Genomic DNA, 20,943 nt, shown 5'->3' on the forward strand with positions numbered 1-20,943 from the left:
GTGTAGGTAAAGGTAATATCTTTGGTTAGCTTACTTGCTTACTTAACTGTGAAGTCATAATTAGATAAGGTTTACCACCCTGCTTTCCAAGTAGCCTAGTCCTACAGACAGATAGGTTGGTTATCTGTCGGACTAGTCCATTGAAAGTCAATTATGATTAATAATGCAATACACTAATTGAACGATTCTTAGAATTTTGTCTTGGACAAGGACTTGATACTTGAATAGAATGAATAATTACCCCCTTTGTATAAATTATTTGACAATTTTCAGATGTCCAACTTTCCCCAACCTTCCTCCAGGCTGTTCTAAAACAACTGATCCAAACGATGTCTGCTGTCAGATTCCAGTCTGCCCAACTGCTGCACCTACACCACAACCAACTCCTTATACAGGACCTCCAACTCTGGCTCCTAGCCCAACACCTTACCATGGTCCTCCCACACCAGAACCAACACCATATACAGGAACACCAACAATGTCACCAAACCCAACAACTTCCAGATACCCAGTACCAACATTACCAGGCGGTGTCATCCAAGGTGGTAGACCAACACCTAATCCGTACAGTCAATATACCCCAGCACCATCTAGTGAGTATATAAACAAATTGTACATCATCTCAAAGGAGTAGGTTCAGTAAGACCCCTTTTTGGCCCCAAAATAAAGCAGTTTTACAAAATTGTGAAAATGTAATCTTTTGGCTATTTATAGGAAAGTAAAATGCTTCTGCTACACAAATATGGGCTGTTTTTAACAATACAATGTACATATATTAGGTACTAACATCATTAAGTCATGCTAAATTACTGATATCTTCACAATTTTAGCATTTTAGTTATATTTTAGATGGTTTCTGTCTTAAATGAAATGGCCACTCGTGTTCATTCATAATGTTGAAATGTAAGTTGTATTTGATGATAAAACGTAAAATATATAAAGGTTGAGGATGAACACGGATGGGCTCCTTTCATTTTTGACAAAAAACATCTGATAAGTAACGATTTTTTGCATATTTGATAGATTTTTCATATTTAAGCTTGAATCAGAGTGTTTTTAATGACCTAAGCAGTTAAAATCTTACACATAAACTAATTGAATCAATTGAAATAGACATTTAAGTGTTAAAAAAGTGTCCAAAATATTTCTATAGATGAACCTGAAATTTAAGGCCAAAATCAGCCATTACCGGACCTTAGATTAGATAGAAAGGACAATCATAGAAAAAATGGTGCATGCCTTCAATATCCATTTACCACATTGAAATATCTGACTTCAAAGTTCTTTTAATGTTATTTTCTTTGATAATTGGTAGTTGTTACAAAAAAAGGCAATTATGAAATAGCAATGATTTTTTCTTAATTTATTGCATTGCATTTCATTGTGTATTACATTAGACTTTAGACAAATGATACTTTAGGGTTTACAGTTGTAAAGTATTATAATTTATGGGTTCCTAATATTATGTTTTTGTTTCTTTGTTTAAACCACAAGTTTAAACAAAACAGGATTAGTTGCCAAAAAATAAATGTTCACTAGGTTAATTTTTCTATGAAAATTTGTACTTATAAAATCTTAGTATCCACAGTTTATTCCTTGACTAACAACATCATTGTTCCATATTTTTTGGACAAAAGTGACTATTTTATTGTGGTTTAATGTTTTTGTGGACTAGCTTTATATATATTATGGTTTTCATGTATTTGTGTTTAACCTACTGGATTAGTGTAATTGTATGTGAAATTTTTTTTGCAGAATACTGTGAATACAAAGGGGTGAGGTATTCTACTGGCCAAAAATGGAGAGACGGTTGTGATTACAACTGTGTTTGTGTTGATGGAATGTCTGGTGTTTACCAATGTTCTCAAAGGTAATGACTTATGTTTACCATTGTACTCAAAGGAACAATATTTTTTTTTACCATTGTACTCAAAGTTAAAGACTTATGTTTACCATTGTACTCAAAGATAATGACTTATGTTTACCGTTGTACTCAAAGGTAATGACTGATTGTTACCATTGTACTTAAAGGTAATGATTGATTGTTACCATTGTACTTAAAGGTAATGACTGATTGTTACCATTGTACTTAAAGGTAATGACTAATTTTTACCATCATACTCAAAGGTTATGACTGATTGTTACCATTGTACTTAAAGGTAATGACTAATTTTTACCATTGTACTCAAAGGTAATGACTGATTGTTACCATCATACTCAAAGGTTATAACTATTGTTTACTATTGTACTCAAAGGTAATGAATTATGTTTATCGGTTTACTCAAAAGAAATGTTGATGTCAATGTTATTTGTAAATTATAGTGTATTTGCAGCAGCTTTATTTATGAACTGTGAGTTCTGAAATTATTTGAGGTTATTTTTAAATGCAAATAATGTGACTCCTTGAGTATTCCGATAATTAGAACTCCCATTCTGATATTTTGTCTATATATCTGTATGTATGTGTTCCTAAATTTGCAATGAGTCTTAACTATAGCAGTCTTTTATAGAAACTTTGTTCTCAAGGAGTTAAGTAGAACCCTAGTTAAGTGGAACCCTAAAATGAACCCCTAGGCCTGGCCTTGCGGTCATAAAACTTTCGAGCACGATTTTCGTACTCAGACTCAAGAATCAACCAATCAAAATACCGGATTTGGTGTTTCGAGCATGATTTTTGTGCTCCAAGCATTGGGCAAAGTTTTATGACTTCAACCCCTAAACCCCCAGTACATTTTGGACACAAGAAAGTATTTTAACAATAGATATAGGAAGATGTGCTATGAGTGTCATTGAAACAACTCTCCATCCAAGTAAAAATTTATTATAGTAAATCATTATAGGTCAAGGTATGGTCTTCAACACAGAGCCTTGGCTCACACCAAACAGCAAGCTATAAAGGGCCCCATAAAATCATTATTGTAAAACCATTCAAACAGGAAAAAGAACAGTCTAATCTTTATAAAAAAAAAATCAAGAGATGAAGAACACTTATGAACCACATAAAAAAACAACAACTTCTGAACTACTGAATATCAATTGGAATGGCTAAACTCAATCAAAATAAGTAGTACATGCAACACTAATGAACATACACTGAATGACCATTTATACTTTCAGATGTCCAAAATTCCCGCAGCTACCAGCTGGCTGCAGCATGGTAACTGACCAGAACGATCCATGTTGTCAGGTACCCGATTGTCCAAGAACACCTACCCCAGTTCCAACACCTAGTGTCAACTCTGGTCCTACACCAACAGGGGGAGTAACTCCAACACCAGGAGTAAGTCCAACACCACAGACTAATCCATTCCTGCCAAATCCTAAAGGTATGATATATCATACATAACTACCAAATATACTGGGTAAAAAAGTTTAGTAAAAAACATTTTAATCCACAAATTTTCCAAAGTTGTGGAAGCACCATTTTGAACATTTTTTGTGGGGTAATCATTACTTTTTATGGTTTATGTTCAGAAGTAAAGTCTATTTTTAAGATTAATAAAATTAATATTCTTTGGTTAACTTTTTCTACTCATTATATATTATAAAAGATCAGTGTTTTATACACACAAAAGGAAGGCATTGGCTAACCATAGTTGGTCATATCTCAATGATACAATTTTCTTACAAACTACCTGAAATTGAAAATGCAACTTATTGAATTTTGTTTAAAATATTTGATATTTTACAAAATGTCCAGTTATATTTGGTCATTTCATATAATGCCTGTCAAGGTAAGACATTTTGTTAATTGCCTGAAAATTCAGTTCTTTTTCAAAATGCTTAAATCAATAAAATGTCATTAACATATTGAAACGTTTGCAAAACATCAAATTAAATTTTCCATGAAAATACCATTCTCCCCCCTCCCAGCCCTCCCTAATCACAAATATTGGAACTTACCAAAAATAAGTTATTCTCAGTTATATACAGCACATCCCCTTTTATTTGTATCTTATCCATGTTTAATTTTTTTCTTTTTTCTAACTTTTGTAGAAGTGTGTGTATACAAGGGTAAAACATACACACAAGGACAAGCATGGTATGATGGCTGTGACATGAAATGTGTGTGCGTCAATCAAAAAACAGGTGCATACAGTTGCTTTCAAAGGTAGGTATTTTTCTATAAAAATAATGGTCGGCTGTGAATTGCTTAATTGTAACTAGTCTGAAATTGTCATTTCATTATGCTTTCTCAGCAGGCTTAAGGTGGTACCCAACACCTTCACTAAAATTAATTTGGCTCGTTTTAATTTTCATAAAATTTTGACGAAGTACTTACTTTGACCCTTTAACAAAAATATGAAAATTTTAAAAAATTTGAACCAACCGTTTCTTAGAAAAATTACACTGTTTATATAGCAGTTTGACAAACACTAATTTTGATCATTGATAATCTTAATACTCCCTCAACAACATAACATAATTCAAACTTTTAGCTGACTCTACAGAGTTATCTCCCTGTAGTTTTAGGTACCACCTTAACCTCTTCTTCCTCTATTTAGCCAGTTAATAAAAATGTGGCAAGAAATGTCCATGCCAGAGAGCTAAAAATTGCAATTTCCCAAATACTCAATATTTCCATGGGACATAATTCTTTTCAAAATAGTTGATTGGCACTGATTTTTGAATTTTTCAGAGACTTTGCTGGTATAAACCTCTGATAATAGTTAAATACAAATCTGGTAAGAATTGTATATGTGAGATTAGCACATGTATGGAACTAAGAAGAAAAAAAAATTGACAGATAAATATGTCCAAACAGGGGACATTGGATAATCTGGTCTTTTATTAAAAGTTTTAACTATTTTAAAACAACTTGTCTTTTTTCTTCAGATGTCCACAGTATGTTCAGAATCCTAACTGTATTCTGATTCCTGATCCCTCAGATCCACAGTGCTGTAAAAAACCACAATGTCCATCCCAGAACACAAATCCACCTGTAATTGTTGGAACAAATCCACCCGTGTACATTACATTTGGCCCAGGTGGTTCATTTACAGGGGGAACCAGACCAACAGCCACACCACCTCCTAGTAAGTATTGAGAAAATAGTTAATGTTCGTTTACAGGTTGAACCAGACCAACAGCCACACCTTCCCCTAGTAAGTATTGAGAAAATAGTTAATGTTCGTTTACAGGTTGAACCAGACCAACAGCCACACCTCCCCTAGTAAGTAATGAGCAAATAGTTAAATGTTCGTTTACAGGTGGAACCAGACCAACAGCCACACCTCCCCCTAGTAAGTAATGAGCAAATAGCTAAATGTTCGTTTACAGGTGGAACAAGACCAACAGCCACACCTTCCCCTAGTAAGTAATGAGCAAATAGTTAAATGTTCGTTTACAGGTGGAACCAGACCAACAGCAACACCTCCCCCTAGTAAGTATCAGGAAATAGTTAAATGTTCGTTTTCAGGTGGAACCAGACCAACAGCCACACCTACTCTTAGTAAGTAATGAGCAAATAGTTAAATGTTCATTTTCAGGTGGAACCAGACCAACAGCCACACCTCCTCCTAGTAAGTAATGAGCAAATAGTTAAATGTTCGTTTTCAGGTGGAACCAGACCAACAGCCACACCTCCTAGTAAGTAATGAGTAAATTGCAGTGTGAACTCATGTTATCCTCTAGTTTGGCCATTTTACCAAATAGTTACATGCAATATGAACTTGGGTTATCTTTTAGTTTGACAATTTTACCAAAGAGTTGCATGCAATTTGAACTTGAGTTATCCTTTAGTTTGATCAACTCAAGTTATCTTTAGTTTGATCAACTTAAGTTATCTTTAGTTTGATCAATTTACCTCAAACTGGGTAGTTTGAAGCAATTTCAACTCAAGTTATCCTTTAGTTTGATCATTTTACTAAAATGTTATATTCAATTTGTAGTGAACTTAGTGAAGTATTCCTTGAGTTTGGTCATTTACACAAGTTCTGAGTTTTGGACCATTGCATTAAAAGACCAGTAAATTTTTCACTTCACACAAGATGATTCTGTCAAAAATCACTTCTACTGGTTTTGAGTGAATCACAATCTTGAATATTTTTTTTACAGTTTTTAAAAATTCTATAACATATTGAATAGTTTTGATTGATTGATTGTTGTTTGTCTAATGTACAATTTAAAAGGTCAAACTACTGTTTTTTTTGCTTTTTGCAAAAGTAAAATTTTCTTCCAATCTGGGCATTTAATGTTAAAAGATACTCCCAAAGTGTAATTCTAAATTTACCTCATTGTTAAATGTTATGGTATGCTTTGTAGAAGTGTGTATTTACAATGGTAAATCATACACACAAGGACAAAGATGGCAGGATGGGTGTAAATACACTTGTGAATGTGTAAATGCAGATATGGGAATGCATAAATGTATTCAAAGGTATGTGAAATAATGTGGAATGATTTATTTAATTTTTGCTTTTATAAAAAATCCTATTCTATTAATTCAGAAATAGATGCAGAGATTGTACTGGGGAAAATTTTATACACAATATAAACAACATTTTTAATAAAAAAAAAATTGGGTTGATTCCATCTGTGGAAAATATAAATTTCTCTGTCTTGCATCTTGCATTACATATCAAATTATGTGTATATAAAAAAGATGTGGTTACATGATTGCCAATGAGATATTTCTCCACAAGATACCAAACTATAGGTCACTGTACTGCCTTCAACAATGAGCAAAGCCAATAGTTCATAGTCAGCTATAAAAGGCCCCGAAATGACAATGTAAAACAATTCATACCAGAAAACTAATGGCCTAATTCATGTACAATATAACAAACTAAAAACAAATATGTAATACAGCAACATATGCATATTTATAGAGCTTTAAACAATAAGTATTTTAACAACTTCTACTAAGTCATACTAAGACAAATTATATTCTGTTTCATTTTCTAGATGTGCTGATATGAGCAAGATCCCACCAACCTGTACTCTGAAGTACAATCCACAGGACCCATGTTGTCCACTACCAAACTGCCCTCAGATATATGTAACACCCATACCTGGAACCAACAGAACCATCCAACCACCAACATTTAATCCTAACATGCCACAGCCTAGTAAGTACCAAATATCTGATGACCAACTAGATATAGGAAGATGTGGTATGAGTGCCAATGAGACAACTCACCATCCAAGTCACAATTTAAAAAAAGTAAACCATAATCGGTCTTCAACACGAAGCCTTGGCTCACACCGAACAACAAGCTATAAAGGGCCCCCAAAAATTACTAGGGTAAAACCATTCAAACGGGAAAACCAACGGTCTAATCGATATAAATAAACGAGAAACGAGAAACACTTATGAACCACATCAACAAACGACAACTACTGAACATCAGATTCCTGACTTAGGACAGGTGCAAACAATTGCAGCGGGTTTTAACGTTTTAATGGTACCAAACCTTCACCTCTATATATCTTACATGCCACAACCTAGTAACTTTACATTAATCCTAATATGTCACATATAGTAAGTTCCAATAACCTAGCCATCAACAATTATTTAAAACATGCTGAGCTAGTTTCTTTTAACAATCAAAAGACTAACCACCAGTCATATATCATGCCACAACCATGTAAGTAACAATATATGATACAACACAAGTAACAACAAACAAGTAATACCTAACCATCTGCCAATTGTTTATCCTAACATACCTGAACTCATTAGTTCTAAAACTCAAACCTCTTAACATCACTTCTTGCATGCTATGTACAAATATTTCGATCATCAATTTTTGATTCTAACTATAACTTGACTAAACATTTAGTACAACCATCAACCTTGAATTACCAAAATAGTCTCAAGGATATGCCATTAGGCATAGGCCTTGAATGTTCAAAAACAGTATATTATAAATTGAAATGGAACATCTAATTGCCAATTCATAGGTAGTGCAATTCCTCATTGATAGACGAGTATTATCATATCTGCAGTAATTCTTCCATGAATATGTCAGTAAAACTACCAAAATCCTAACTGCAAGAAAATTGGTTCAAGTTGTTTAAATCGTATGAACAAATTTTGACATCTCAAACATGGTTTTCTGCATAAATGATTCAAAAATGTATTTCATGGATGTATATGGAAGGAAACAATAATTTTTTATTTTTACAATTCTTTTCAGAATATTGTGTATATAATGGTATACCATATACACAAGGACAAACATTCAATGTGGGTTGTGAAAAGAAATGTCGCTGTGATGATGCTTCTATGGGTCTAATAAACTGTGATGACAGGTAAGTTACCCTTATTCTTAGCGGATTTATACTTTCCCCAACATATTGATTATTTTTTTATAATCAAGATGTGGTTCTTTTCATCTCAGTTCATCATTGGTCGAAATTCAATTATGGCATCAAATTTTCCTGTTTTTCTGAAATTTCACATTGAAAGAACACACTTTTTAGTAGAACATTGAAAAAGAAAGACAGAGTTAGCCAACAGATTGTCTAAAAATCAATAGTGAAACAGATTTCACCACCAAGTCTTATGCAATACAATATTTATCCACTTTTGACAGTTAAATTAATATTCAAAATGCTCCGCAAGCCTCATTTTTTAAATCCAAAAAAAAAAATAACTGTCTCCTCAAAATTATTCTCCACATACAGATAGCTTGCATTACATGCTGGGTTTTTTATTTCTGTTGTAGATGCCCTACTTATCCAGCACTACAAGACGGTTGTCAGCTTTTGACAGATCCAAATGACCAGTGTTGCCAGGCTCCATTATGTGTTGGCAAAAACCCCAATAATCCATACCAAGTTATAACAGCTCCTAAGGGATCATTTACTGGAGGCAATAAACCACCAGTCGGACCAAATGGTCAAGTTCCACAGACTTCAAATGGAAGTAAGGAATAAGTATATTTTCTACTATTTGATATTGGGCTTTGTTTTTGTATCCATCTCTAAACTCCCCCCCCCCCCCAAAAAAAAAGAAGAAAAAACACAGCAACGAAAAAACATTAAAAAAGTAAAAAAAACCATCAGCTTGTATTATTTTACTGTAATTTTATCAAATAAAATATTATTAAAGCAAACAGTTTTACTGTGTGTATTGCCATCTGTTTTTTTATGCCCCACCTACGATAGTAGAGCATACCTGTCAACCTCTGAAAATGAAAAGTCAGGTCATGACCTGCATTGAGAAAAAAAATCTCAGGTCATAACGCGTACGACATTTTGCGGGCTCAATTGAAGAACAAAAATATGTTTACATATAATTTATATAGTCAATATGTATATGAAACAGTTAGAACATGTATACAAGTTTATTTCAGACTATTGTTATATTCCATAGTAGCAGACTTGGCATTCTTTAAAAGAACTGCACTTGGTTTCAGTTCATAGCAATGCAAATGTGTATTCATTTTACAAGAAAGAAGAGCACACAGTGTATCCTTATTAAGATCAGCCCTAAACTCTGTAGCTATTTTCTTTACTAAAGAAAATGCCCTCTCACTGCCTGCATTGCTGTTTGGCAAAACCAGTAATGTTTTAGCAAGTTTTGTCAAAACAAAAAATCTTGGCTTGTTAAGAAAAATGTCATGCAAAATATCGTTACATAGCTCAGGTAAACAGTCCTACATTTTGACTTTTGGTTACATTGAAAAAGACCGATAAAACCGAAGGTCATATTACTTCTAAATACCGGAAACAATTCCGGTCAGAAATCCGGGTGAAACGGGTAATGTTAGAAATTCCCGGGACCCGCCGGGTAAAGAAAAACTCCCGGGTGAGAGGTGACAATAACGGGTATCACCCGCAAAAAACGGGTGAGTTGACAGGTATGGTAGAGGGGCATTATGTTTTCTGGTCTGTACGTCCGTTCCTCCGTCCGTCCGTCTGTTTGTTCGTCCGTCCGTTCGTCCCACTTCAGGTTAAAATTTTTGTCGAGGTAGTTTTTGATGAAGTTGAAGTCCAATCAACTTGAAACTTAGTACACATGTGCCCTATGATATGATCTTTCTAAATTTAATGCCAAATTAGAGTTTTTACCCCAATTTCACGGTCCACTGAACATAGAAAATGATAGTGCAAGTTTCAGGTTAAAGATTTTGGTCAAGGTAGTTTTTGATGAAGTTGAAGTCCAATCAACTTGAAACTTAGTACACATTTTCCCTATGATATGATCTTTCTAATTTTAATGCCACATTAGAGTTTTGACCCCAATTTCATGGTCCACTGAACATAGAAAATGATAGTGCAAGTTTCAGGTTAAAGTTTTTGGTCAAGGTAGTTTTTGATGAAGTTGAAGTCTAATCAACTTGAAACTTAGTACACATGTGCCCTATGATATGATCTTTCTAATTTTAATGCCAAATTAGAGTTTTGACCCCAATTTCACGATCCACTAAACAGAAAATGATAGTGCGAGTGGGGCATCCGTGTACTATGGACACATTCTTGTTTTATTCTACATTAGCTAGAGGTATAGGGGAAGGGTTGAAATCTCACAAAGCATGTTTAACCCCGCTGCATTTTTGCGCCTGTCCGAAGTCAAGAGCCTCTGGCCTTTGTTAGTCTTGTATGTTTTTTTTAAATTTTAGTTCATTTATATGTTTCGCCGATTAGTGTGACGTCCATTTTCACTTAACTAGTACACATTTTTGTTTAGGGGCCAGCTGAAGGTCACCTGTGTTGAAGACCCATTAATGGTGACCTTGTGTTGTTTTCTTCTCTTTGGTCGGGTTGTCCCTTTAACACATTCCCAATTTCCATTCTCAATTTGATGAATGAATAAATGTATAACACCCATATATTGCGCATACAAAAGCAGTTAATGTTTATTTTGTTTGACGTCTATTCACCATTGCAAAATCTATGTGACTATGGGTAATTTCATTGTGAAAAAAGATGACCTCATTGGTCATATATTTCAGTAATTACAATTTCAATGTTTATATTAATTCATAACACTGCCCTGGTTGCAATGAAAAACTGACTTCTCAGTAAATAAAAACCGATAATTTCACATGTGAAATAAATCCTATAATTATCTGATCATGATATCACACAACAATGGGTTTTTCAAGACATTGTTGATTACTTTCCATTGAAATGAATTGAGAATGTGTAGGAAAAGATACAGTTCCTTGCAGTTTTAACTTTATTTCAATTAAAGAAAGTCCATGGTCAATGTAAAAGTAGAGGAATGTTTATTTTGTTATCTTTCACATTTTTTTTTTACAGAGGCATGTGTCTACAACGGACAGTCATATAGACAAGGACAAAAATGGAAAGACAGCTGTTTATTTGAATGTGAATGTTTTGATGAATCAACTGGACGTTACAGATGTACTGAAGTGTGAGTTTAAATTGCATTCATGGCATATTTACTTGTTTTCCCTCTTTGAAAATTCTTTAAAAAAAAAAATACAATTTTTTTTCTATCAATGCTACAGGAATCATGGATTACAGACTACTCAGCCAAAATTTAAGATCAATATCATACAATTTTAAAAGGATATTTAGAGTTTATTTCTTATGCCAAAAAATTGACAAAACTTGACCAAAAGAAAAAGATGAACAAACAAATATCATTAAAAAAAAATATACATGTAAAGCTAAAGATTGAGCAAATCTAACCCAGTATCTCACAAGGTGTTAACTACTGAAAAAGATATCACAGCTTGAAATATTGCATACATGTGAACCTCCCGATGGGAGTACAATAATCCTGTTTTAAGGGGTCTCCTCCCGTCCTCCTGTTTAGGAGAAAAAAATCCCGTGTATAAAATATTTCATGAATGAAAATTTTCATCCGCCATTTTTGATAATTTCTTACTACCGTACAGGTGTAATTGACACCTATGTTTAATTTTACCTGTAAATCAAAGAAGATGTATAATTATATGGCTTCACTTGACAGCTTGAGTGTGAAACATACTGGTAATCAACGATGTTTACGTCTGGCTAACTGCCGTTGTGTAATAAAAATTTTGTATATTGGAAATAAATTTTGGTTACTTCCCTTTGAATTATCCTGTTTTAAGTTATTTTTCTGTAAAAAATTAAATTGTAAAACAAATATAAATGAATTATATTTTAATCAAATAATGATAAAAGGATGATAATTAAATGAATTTAAATGTTTTGGACAAATTAAAGAATATAAATTTATAAATTCTTTTAGGAATATAGACTTCTATTCAAGGATAAAATTAAAATTTATATGAAAAGTCTGTCCTTTTTTAAAGTGGTTGGTATGTACAATGTTGAAGATTTTATACTGAATAAAAATTCAAATAAGTGTCAGTACAATAGGTTATGAGTTATTTAGCCAAAATAGCTAATTAGTTTAAACACTGTTTGAGTTTTTTAGAATTATGACTTTCCTTTTAGAATGCTTAAAAACCATGCAATACTATTGTTATTGCTTAACATTTTTATGAAAATTTGAAGAAAAAACAATTAAAAAGACAATTTCTACATCATACGCCTACATTTACAACAAAATTTATGTCGATTAAAAACCTCCTGATCTAAGTCCTAATCTCCTGACCAAAATTTCCTAATCTCCTGATCTGAGTTTTACAGTCCATCACATGTATGAATATTGTCTTACTTGAGAACCTCATGCAAACATGTCCTTAAAAGTTTTTTTATTTATAAATAAGCATGTTTTCTTCTTTTCAGATGTCCAAAATTCCCACAAGTTCCTTCTTACTGTACCCTTGTACAAGATCCCAAAAACACTTGCTGCCAGACAGTTTACTGTCCAGTACAACCAACTCTAGGTCCAGGTCAACAACCACCAAGTCCAGGAACATATCTTACCCCTAAACCAACATGTAAGTTTTACAAAATAATGAATATTTGCAAATTTTAGTAGTCTTCGTAATAAATAGTTAGGATTGCTGTTTCTACCTTTTATGCCAAGTCTACAATTGTAGAGGTCTATTTTGTTTTCAATTCTGTTTGTGCTTGTATCCCTCCATCCATCAGTTTTGTATAAAATTTAATTATGGTTTAAGGTAGATTAAAGTTTACATCAACTTTTACCCAGTTCAATATGAAGGGAACTGTTAAATGTAAATGTTAAATTAGAAATTTGCCCTAGATTTTGTCGTTCACACAATATGGAAATGAACACATATTATTGTGTTATTTTGATTTACATATTCTTCATACAAATTGCTTAAATGTTGTATATTTCAAATTAGTTTTATTTTTAAAAAGATTTCTAAAATGAAGGGAGATATATTCGTTAGCATTGGAAACAAGCAAAAAGTTTCTATCCAAAACAGTAGAACCCTATAGTTTTTTCAACTGCAAATACCTTTAACACACCACTTTTACTTTTTTTTTTATTAAATAAGATTTCAATCAGATAAAGCAAAAAACATGCATATTGACAAAAATTATATTATTTTTAAAATAATTTTATTGATTTAGCCCTATTCATTAAAAAAAAAAAAATTAATATGAAAATGTTAATGTTAAATAAGGGAAAGAAAAATGAAAACTGTAAATTAAAAAATTATTAACATTTTTGAGGAATGGACTAAAATGCAAGAATATTTATTGTGATTTCAGGAAAATCTGTATGCAGATATATGTATTAGTTATCATAATGCAAGTGCTAATTATTGCGATACTCAACCAGTGGCATTATTCGCTTTAAAAAAAAACTCGCAATAATTTCTGAATTAACAGTATGTAAAAATTCAGAAACAAATTTGAAATTTCAGCAATGTGTGTATACAATGGCGTAGCATACAGACAGGGACAACAATGGTATGATGGATGTGATTTGGTCTGCAGATGTGAAGATGCAATGAAAGGATTCTATCGTTGTCAGCAAAGGTATATACTATTCATTGTTATAACAGCTTACATGAAGCAGTTTTTTGCGAGGGAAAAATCTTTTGGGTTGGGAAATACAAATGATTGAATGAATAAACACATGAATGAATACTGTACATCATCTTATATTCGCGCACACTTTTGTTTCACGTTAAGTTCTTTCTAGCCAACCTCACAGCGATTTATTGTCGCTATCTTATTATTTTCTTATATAAGTGGAGATCCAAGTTTCACATATTCAGGTTATTTTCTACTCAAAATTTGTGATATTAAATCCCTCACGAAAATAAGTTTTGTTTACCGTAGGCCTCAAAATATTTACTTGCCAAATATTGTTCACGTATCACATGACCTGATGTGATAGAACAGGTATGTGTTGGATGAGCACGTTTTTAGTTTGGCTGTAAAGGGAACACATTGGTTTTTTATGAAATTGGTCAGCAGATGAAACCAATGGATGAAAGATGTTCATGTTTTAGTCCCAGTTGGCAGCAAGTAGAGAACAATGTTCCATACTCAATTCCAAGAAGTTAAATATTTATTGCCAGAGTGTTTATCCATGATGATTAAAAATAATAAGATGTCAACGAATACTTGAGTACCTGAGTATTGCTTGTTAGTATAGAGTATTGAATACCAAAATAATACTCAATTAATCAGTTTTCTGTTTCAACATTGCCCCTTTCTCTTCAAAAAATAGATTTTTCTGGAAAACCTTGGAGAATTAAATAAAATCACTGAATAAACTGTATGTTTGCAAGAAAAAGTAAATGTAATAATTGAGGAATTTAGTATGTCTTAACATAAATTCCTTGATTTCAGATGTAACAGTTACAGCAATATACCTTCATATTGTACTCTGGTGCCTGATCCAAAAGACCCTCAATGTTGTACAGTTCCCCAGTGTCAACTGATACCAGATAATGCCACACCTACTCCTGGAATCTTCACTCCCCCAGTACCAGTATATGGATCCTTCACTGGCAGTGCTCCAAACCCAACCCCTCAACCAACTCCAGCACCAACGATGAGGTTACCTAATGGACAGATTGTCACAGTTACTCCTCAACCAGGACTGCCAACACAACCTGCACCTACTCCTCAACCAGGTAAATACGGTTATTGGACAAAAGTGAGTTCCCACTCAAAAAATGTCCTATTATTTTAACTAAAATCAATATTTAAAAAAAAAAATATTGCCAAGTAACTACATAACTGTTTAATATTAAATTCTCACAGTTATGACAAGCTCTCATAGATGACACCAACCAGGAAGTAGAGTGATTTTTTTCCATACCCTTTCTTTATCACCTTTTATATAAATCTTACTGTTATCATTATCAAGAAAGATTTTTCATTTAAATGTGTGAAATTTTGATCTTATATTGGAAAAGAGTGATGTCAACATTAATTGATTGATTGATTGGTAGTAAACGCCACTTTAGGCACTGTTGAGTATTTCCTAGCCATCAAGTTTTACTGGTGGAGGAAGCCAGAGTAAGGGTGGGAACCATGACATCCAGCAGAAAAAGTGACAATCTTGTCAATTAAGATTGGAGTCTAGATTTAACTCACAACCGCAGTGTTGACAGGCTGGTGATACAGTAGTTAGACTATTTAGACCACTCTGCCATCAAAGTCCATATTGTCAACATAAAGACAACCATATAAACCACACACACACAAATAATGCCATGCGAAAGTGGTACAATACTGAAGATAAGGCCTTTTTTTTTAATTATTTGGTTTACGGACAACTAGTGTCAAAGGTTAGGGTCGGAGGAGGTAAAAAAAATATAAATAAAATAGCAATCTTAGATTTTTTTTTTGTTCACATATAACTGTTCTGAAAAATTTGATTTGGAGGAAAAAAAAAAAAAAAATGCTGTTCATTCATGACATTACAGGGGTTGAGGAGGAGAAATAGTTTAGCTCTTATCTTGATATGCTTTAATTTGATGGATGGATGGTCAATTGTTGTTTAATGTCTAGTGGCTAATCAGATGCATAATTAGGATGAGAATATGATAATGAGAAATGAAATGCTAAACTGACACACTGAGCCAGAATTTAAATGTGCTAGCTCACAAGGTAACAGTTCCCCCAAAGATATGTTACCTTACCCAAACACATTATTCTGACTCCTTTAATAATTGCAATTGCAGCGTGCTTGGCGAAGAAGCAGCAGATACCAATTTTTAAGTCTTTGATTTGACCGGGTCAAGGTTCAAACCCAAGATCTCTCACTCTCCAGGTGAACACAATACCATCACATTTAAGGTGCACGTGGTCTTCACGTATGAATATATGTGCATGTTTGACCCAAAAATCTTTTGAGGACAATATACTTGACATAAACAAATTTAATATTCAACTGAAAGTAGATGAAGCCGTCAGACTCCATGGTCCTCCCTCGTTGGGTTTTTGAATTCGTCTGCGTCATTTCGAAGCTTTTCAAAATATGCCGTTCACTACAAACGCTTTATTGACACAGACAAAACGTTTTGGAACGCCTCGAATTTTTTTATTCACAGCACTCGAAAAATCGGGTCGGCGGAATAAAAAACAACACGAAATCAAAATTTTAATTTTATTTCACTTTTAAACAAAATCGGGTCGGCGGATCCGTAAACCAACTAATTAAAAAAAAAAGGCCTAAGTAAGGTTTATACAATCATGTTCTTTTTCAGGTTGTTTCTATAAAAATAAATCCTACAAACAGGGAAAGAGTTGGGATGATGGCTGCCAATACAGATGTCAATGTGTTAATGAGATGATTGGACAATACAAATGTACTGAAAGGTGAAATCTTTGGTTTCTTTTTCACCCCCCCCCCCCCAAAAAAAAATAAAAAAATCAAAATAAATCAAAATAAATCAAAAAAATCAAAACCTATTTGACCTCATCTGACAAACAAAGTAGGCAATTTTTCAAAGAAAACTTTAGGGAAAATTTCATTGTGGGATTTCAGCCATGTCCTTTTTGTTGCTGAGCTCTAATCTTAAATTAATTAAAGTGTTACCTCTTTTGTAAGGCTTGTTGATGAACATTTAGCTGTCATATTCCTTATCATCTGCCTCTCTTCTTAAATGACTTATCATTAATCAATTAAGAATGAAGTTGATTTAAGATTTTTAACATAAATGTCCTATGATAGTGTCAAGCACCTTTTACTTAAAACCTCTGTTGTGTAATTATAAACCCTATCTTATTTTGTAGATGCGTGACTTATCCTAACCTACCACAATTCTGTACATTGATCCAGAATCCCAAGGACAGCTGTTGTCCAGTACCTTACTGTGACAAGGTTAACCCAACTCCATCTCTACCAGCAACCTATCAACCATATGTTCCAACAACTCATAGCCCATTGTTTGTGAACCCGGGAACCAATCCTCCAATGACAGGCCAACAAACTCCATCACCATTTGGAAAGTCTGGTCAGTATCAATATTGTTGTAAATTGTTAAAAAACACTACTGTAAACCAGTATTTTATAATATCATCTTCTTATATTACCATCTTATATTAGTAACATTGTGCAAATCTTTAGAACTATATATTTTTTTCCTTATCTGTGCAGTATCATCTTTTCTAGACGATCTTCTGGTTGGCCCTTTTTTATAGACATCCTATTGATTTATATTAATTATGAGTCTGTGAATAAACATTGTTGGACAAGAGATTGTGAATGGATTAAACATAAACTTAAGCCAATTATGATAATTTTTTAAAGAAGTAAACGTATTTTAGCTCTAAACCAAAATTCTTGCTCTCGTATTACCGGAAGAGAAAAAAAGTAATTTTTGGAGAGTTGCACAAATAAACGACCTTTTTTAAAAAAAAAAAAAAAATCGTTTCAATCTTTGAAATTTCGTAATACAAAACGTAGATTTTTAATTGTTTTGTGATTGCATTTTTCCATGTCGAAATTGGTATTAGTCATGTCACAAGTGTCAGCATAGTTGTCACCCTGAGGGTAATTAACACCTAGATATTTAATCTCTTAATTTCCTTTAGTGTCCGACTTAAAGGGATGACAATTTAAGGTGATATAATTTTTATGATCATAATCAATAATAGATGAAAGTTAAAAATTGAGGACAAGTAAAATAGCATCTTCAAGATAAATGTAGCGTCGCAGGAATTATTATAGCATCACGGTGAAAAAATATAGCGTCACGGTTGTTGAGAAGTTGGTCATGAGCAGAAAGTTGTTATTACTAATTAAGGATGTTCGCTACTCATTTTTAAATTTTTGCCAGATATTTTTTATGTTTTTATGCAGTGTCATTAAAAATTTTGTCGGCTAACCCCTACTTTTCTTTTCATAATATTATTACATATAGTTTCAAAAGCCATATTCGAAAATCTTTTAAAATCCTTGTTATTTTTTCATAGTTTTTGAAAAGAAAAAGGTGCCAATTTTAAATGCATGAAAAATTTAGAAAGAATCATTTCCTGCCAAATTTTCAATGGTTTATATCTCTAAAAACAAGCACAAACAGACCCTTCATTTTTTTTCGTCTTTTTTAGTTCCTTTGTCTAAATACTCAATTTTAATGTCTTTAACATAGCTTGTTATTTTGAAACAAAGTAGCAAACATCCTTAAGCCAGCTTGGACCAATTGTTTTATTGAAAGAATTCCGTTTATAATATTTCAGAATTATGATACCTACATGATTATTTCACACATTTTTCCTTGTAGTGAGATATATATTTCATGTTAATTATTCTTTTTATTTAGGATATTGTGTGTATCAAGGAGTATACTACAGACAAGGACAGACTTGGAATGATGGCTGTGAAAAACGTTGTCGATGTGATGATGTAACCACAGGTCTTTACAGCTGTACACAGAGGTAAAATATTAAAGTATGAAGTGCATTCATATGCAAAAGTTTCTTCACAATAAAATTTCAAAACATTCAGCATTTTATCAAGAAAATATCAAACCTACCAACTATTCTGTTTTATGAGGGATATCCTTTATGACAGTTGACGACTTGAATTTTGAAATTCTTCATTATTTAAACTGAAGACATCAAAACAGGCATTCAAATGCGTTAAAAGGTATTTAAACAAATATATAGATATCTATATATAGGAAGAAGTGGTATGAGTGCCAATGAGACAACTTTCCATCAAAGTAACAATTTATAAAAGTAAACCATTATAGGTCAAGGTATGGCTTTCAACACAGAGATTTGGCTCACACCAAACATCAAGCTATAAAGGCCCCACAAATTACTAGTGTAAAACCTTTCAAAAGGGAAAACCAACGGTCTAGTCTATATATAAACGAAAAACGAGAAACACTTATGAACCACAAAAACAGACAATAACCACTGAACATCAGATTCCTGACTTGGGACAGGTGCAAACAATTGCAGCATATTCATTTAATCATTATAGCAGTAAATAAAGAACACTTAATTATCACACAATAAGAGGAGCATAAGGGCCTCTTGCACTTGAAATCCCCCATGAGTTCACAGGTATGAAATGTGGAAGTAAAATTTTTACACATAGTTCTTTAAACAATTATTCTCTTGTATTGTTGCAGTATTGACAAAGCCAAAGCTATGAAGGACAAAGATCAGTAAAAAACATCCCTAAAATGATTCTTAGTTGCAATAGTCTGGGTGACGGGTGTTATCTTGTTTAAATTGTTTTACATTGTCATTTGGGGCCTTTTATAGCTGACTATGCAGTATGGGCTTTACTCATTGTTGAAGGCCTTATGGTGACCTACAGTTGTTAATTTCTGTGTCATTTAGGTCTCTTGTGGAGCGTTGTCTCATTGGCAATCATACCACATCGTCTTTTTTTATATTTATACATCTACTATATTTATTTGACAGATGTCCAGTATTCAACAACATACCTTCAACATGCACTTTGGTTGCTGACAAAAGTGATCCATGTTGTACTGTACCACAATGTAACCTATTCCCAAGTACTGCAAGATACACCGGAACAGGCACACCACCAACAACTGCCAGACCTAACATTATTGTTCCTACTCCAATTCAGGGTGCTATTACTGGTCAAGGAACTATTGCTCCTAACAATCTTGGAAATGGAACAGGTAGATTTCTTGTCTTATGTTTAATGCAAACATTTTGCCCAAAGAATTATTAACTGATTTTTTTTTGATTTTTTTGTTGACCATATGAATAAAAGGAGGCAAAATTGTCCATGTGCCTATAGGTAAAAATCTAAAGTTAAGTTTGTAGTTAGGAAATTAAAAAAAAATGATACTTTAAGTCAGAAGTGCATTAGTTAAGGAACACAATAAGGTAAAAATATTGATAGGTCATGGAACTACTTTTTAAGATATTTGATTTTTAGCTCACCTGACCTGAAAGGTCAAGTGAGCTTTTCTCATCACTTGGCGTCCGTCGTCCGTCGTCCTGCGTCCATCGTCCGTCGTCCGTAAACTTTTACAAAAATCTTCTCCTCTGAAACTACTGGGCCAAATTTTACCAAACTTGGCCACAATCATCCTTGGGGTATCTTGTTTAAAAAATGTGTCCGGTGACCTGGCCATCCAACCAAGATGGCCGCCATGGCTAAAAATAGAACACAGGGGTAAAATGTATATTTTGGCTTATATCTTTGAAACCAAAACATTTAGAGTAATTCTGACATGGGGGTAAAATTGTTAATCAGGTCAAGATCTATCTGCCGTAGAATTTTCAGATGAATCGGACAACCCGTTGTTAGGTTGCTGCCCCTGAATTGGTGATTTTAAGGAAATTTTGCAGTTTTTGGTTATTATCTTGAATACTATTATAGATAGAGATAAACTGTAAACAGCAATAATGTGCAGCAAAGTAAAACCTACAAATAAGTCAACATGACCAAAATTGTCAGTCAACCCCTTAAGGAGTTATTGCCCTTTATAGTCAATTTTTAACAAATTTTCGTCAGTTTTTGTAACTTGTACAAAAATCTTCTTCTCTGAAACTACATGGCCAAATTAAACCAAACTTGGCGATAATTATCATTGTGGTATATAGTTTGAAAAATGTGTCTGATGACACCGCCTACCAAACAAAATGGCCGACATGGCTAAAATTAGAACATAGTGGTAAAATGCAGTTTTT

The 20,943-nt window shown here is 33.1% G+C and overlaps 1 protein-coding gene across 1 annotated transcript in view; it reads left to right on the forward strand.

The window, feature by feature from the left end:
* LOC134722788 (uncharacterized) overlaps positions 1-20,943 on the forward strand; it is a 93,970-nt gene that overhangs the window by 53,420 nt on the left and 19,607 nt on the right. The window contains exons 43-59 of the mRNA XM_063586416.1: positions 274-593; positions 1,756-1,870; positions 3,118-3,326; positions 3,997-4,111; positions 4,837-5,036; positions 6,265-6,379; positions 6,907-7,070; positions 8,142-8,256; positions 8,673-8,872; positions 11,215-11,329; positions 12,661-12,815; positions 13,716-13,830; positions 14,653-14,939; positions 16,521-16,632; positions 17,050-17,270; positions 18,579-18,693; positions 19,696-19,922. Coding sequence (XP_063442486.1) covers positions 274-593; positions 1,756-1,870; positions 3,118-3,326; positions 3,997-4,111; positions 4,837-5,036; positions 6,265-6,379; positions 6,907-7,070; positions 8,142-8,256; positions 8,673-8,872; positions 11,215-11,329; positions 12,661-12,815; positions 13,716-13,830; positions 14,653-14,939; positions 16,521-16,632; positions 17,050-17,270; positions 18,579-18,693; positions 19,696-19,922 — 2,900 coding nt within the window. The remainder of the gene's footprint in view (positions 1-273; positions 594-1,755; positions 1,871-3,117; positions 3,327-3,996; positions 4,112-4,836; positions 5,037-6,264; positions 6,380-6,906; positions 7,071-8,141; positions 8,257-8,672; positions 8,873-11,214; positions 11,330-12,660; positions 12,816-13,715; positions 13,831-14,652; positions 14,940-16,520; positions 16,633-17,049; positions 17,271-18,578; positions 18,694-19,695; positions 19,923-20,943) is intronic.

This window comes from Mytilus trossulus, chromosome 6, assembly GCF_036588685.1.
Source record: "Mytilus trossulus isolate FHL-02 chromosome 6, PNRI_Mtr1.1.1.hap1, whole genome shotgun sequence".
Classification (NCBI taxonomy): domain Eukaryota; kingdom Metazoa; phylum Mollusca; class Bivalvia; order Mytilida; family Mytilidae; genus Mytilus; species Mytilus trossulus.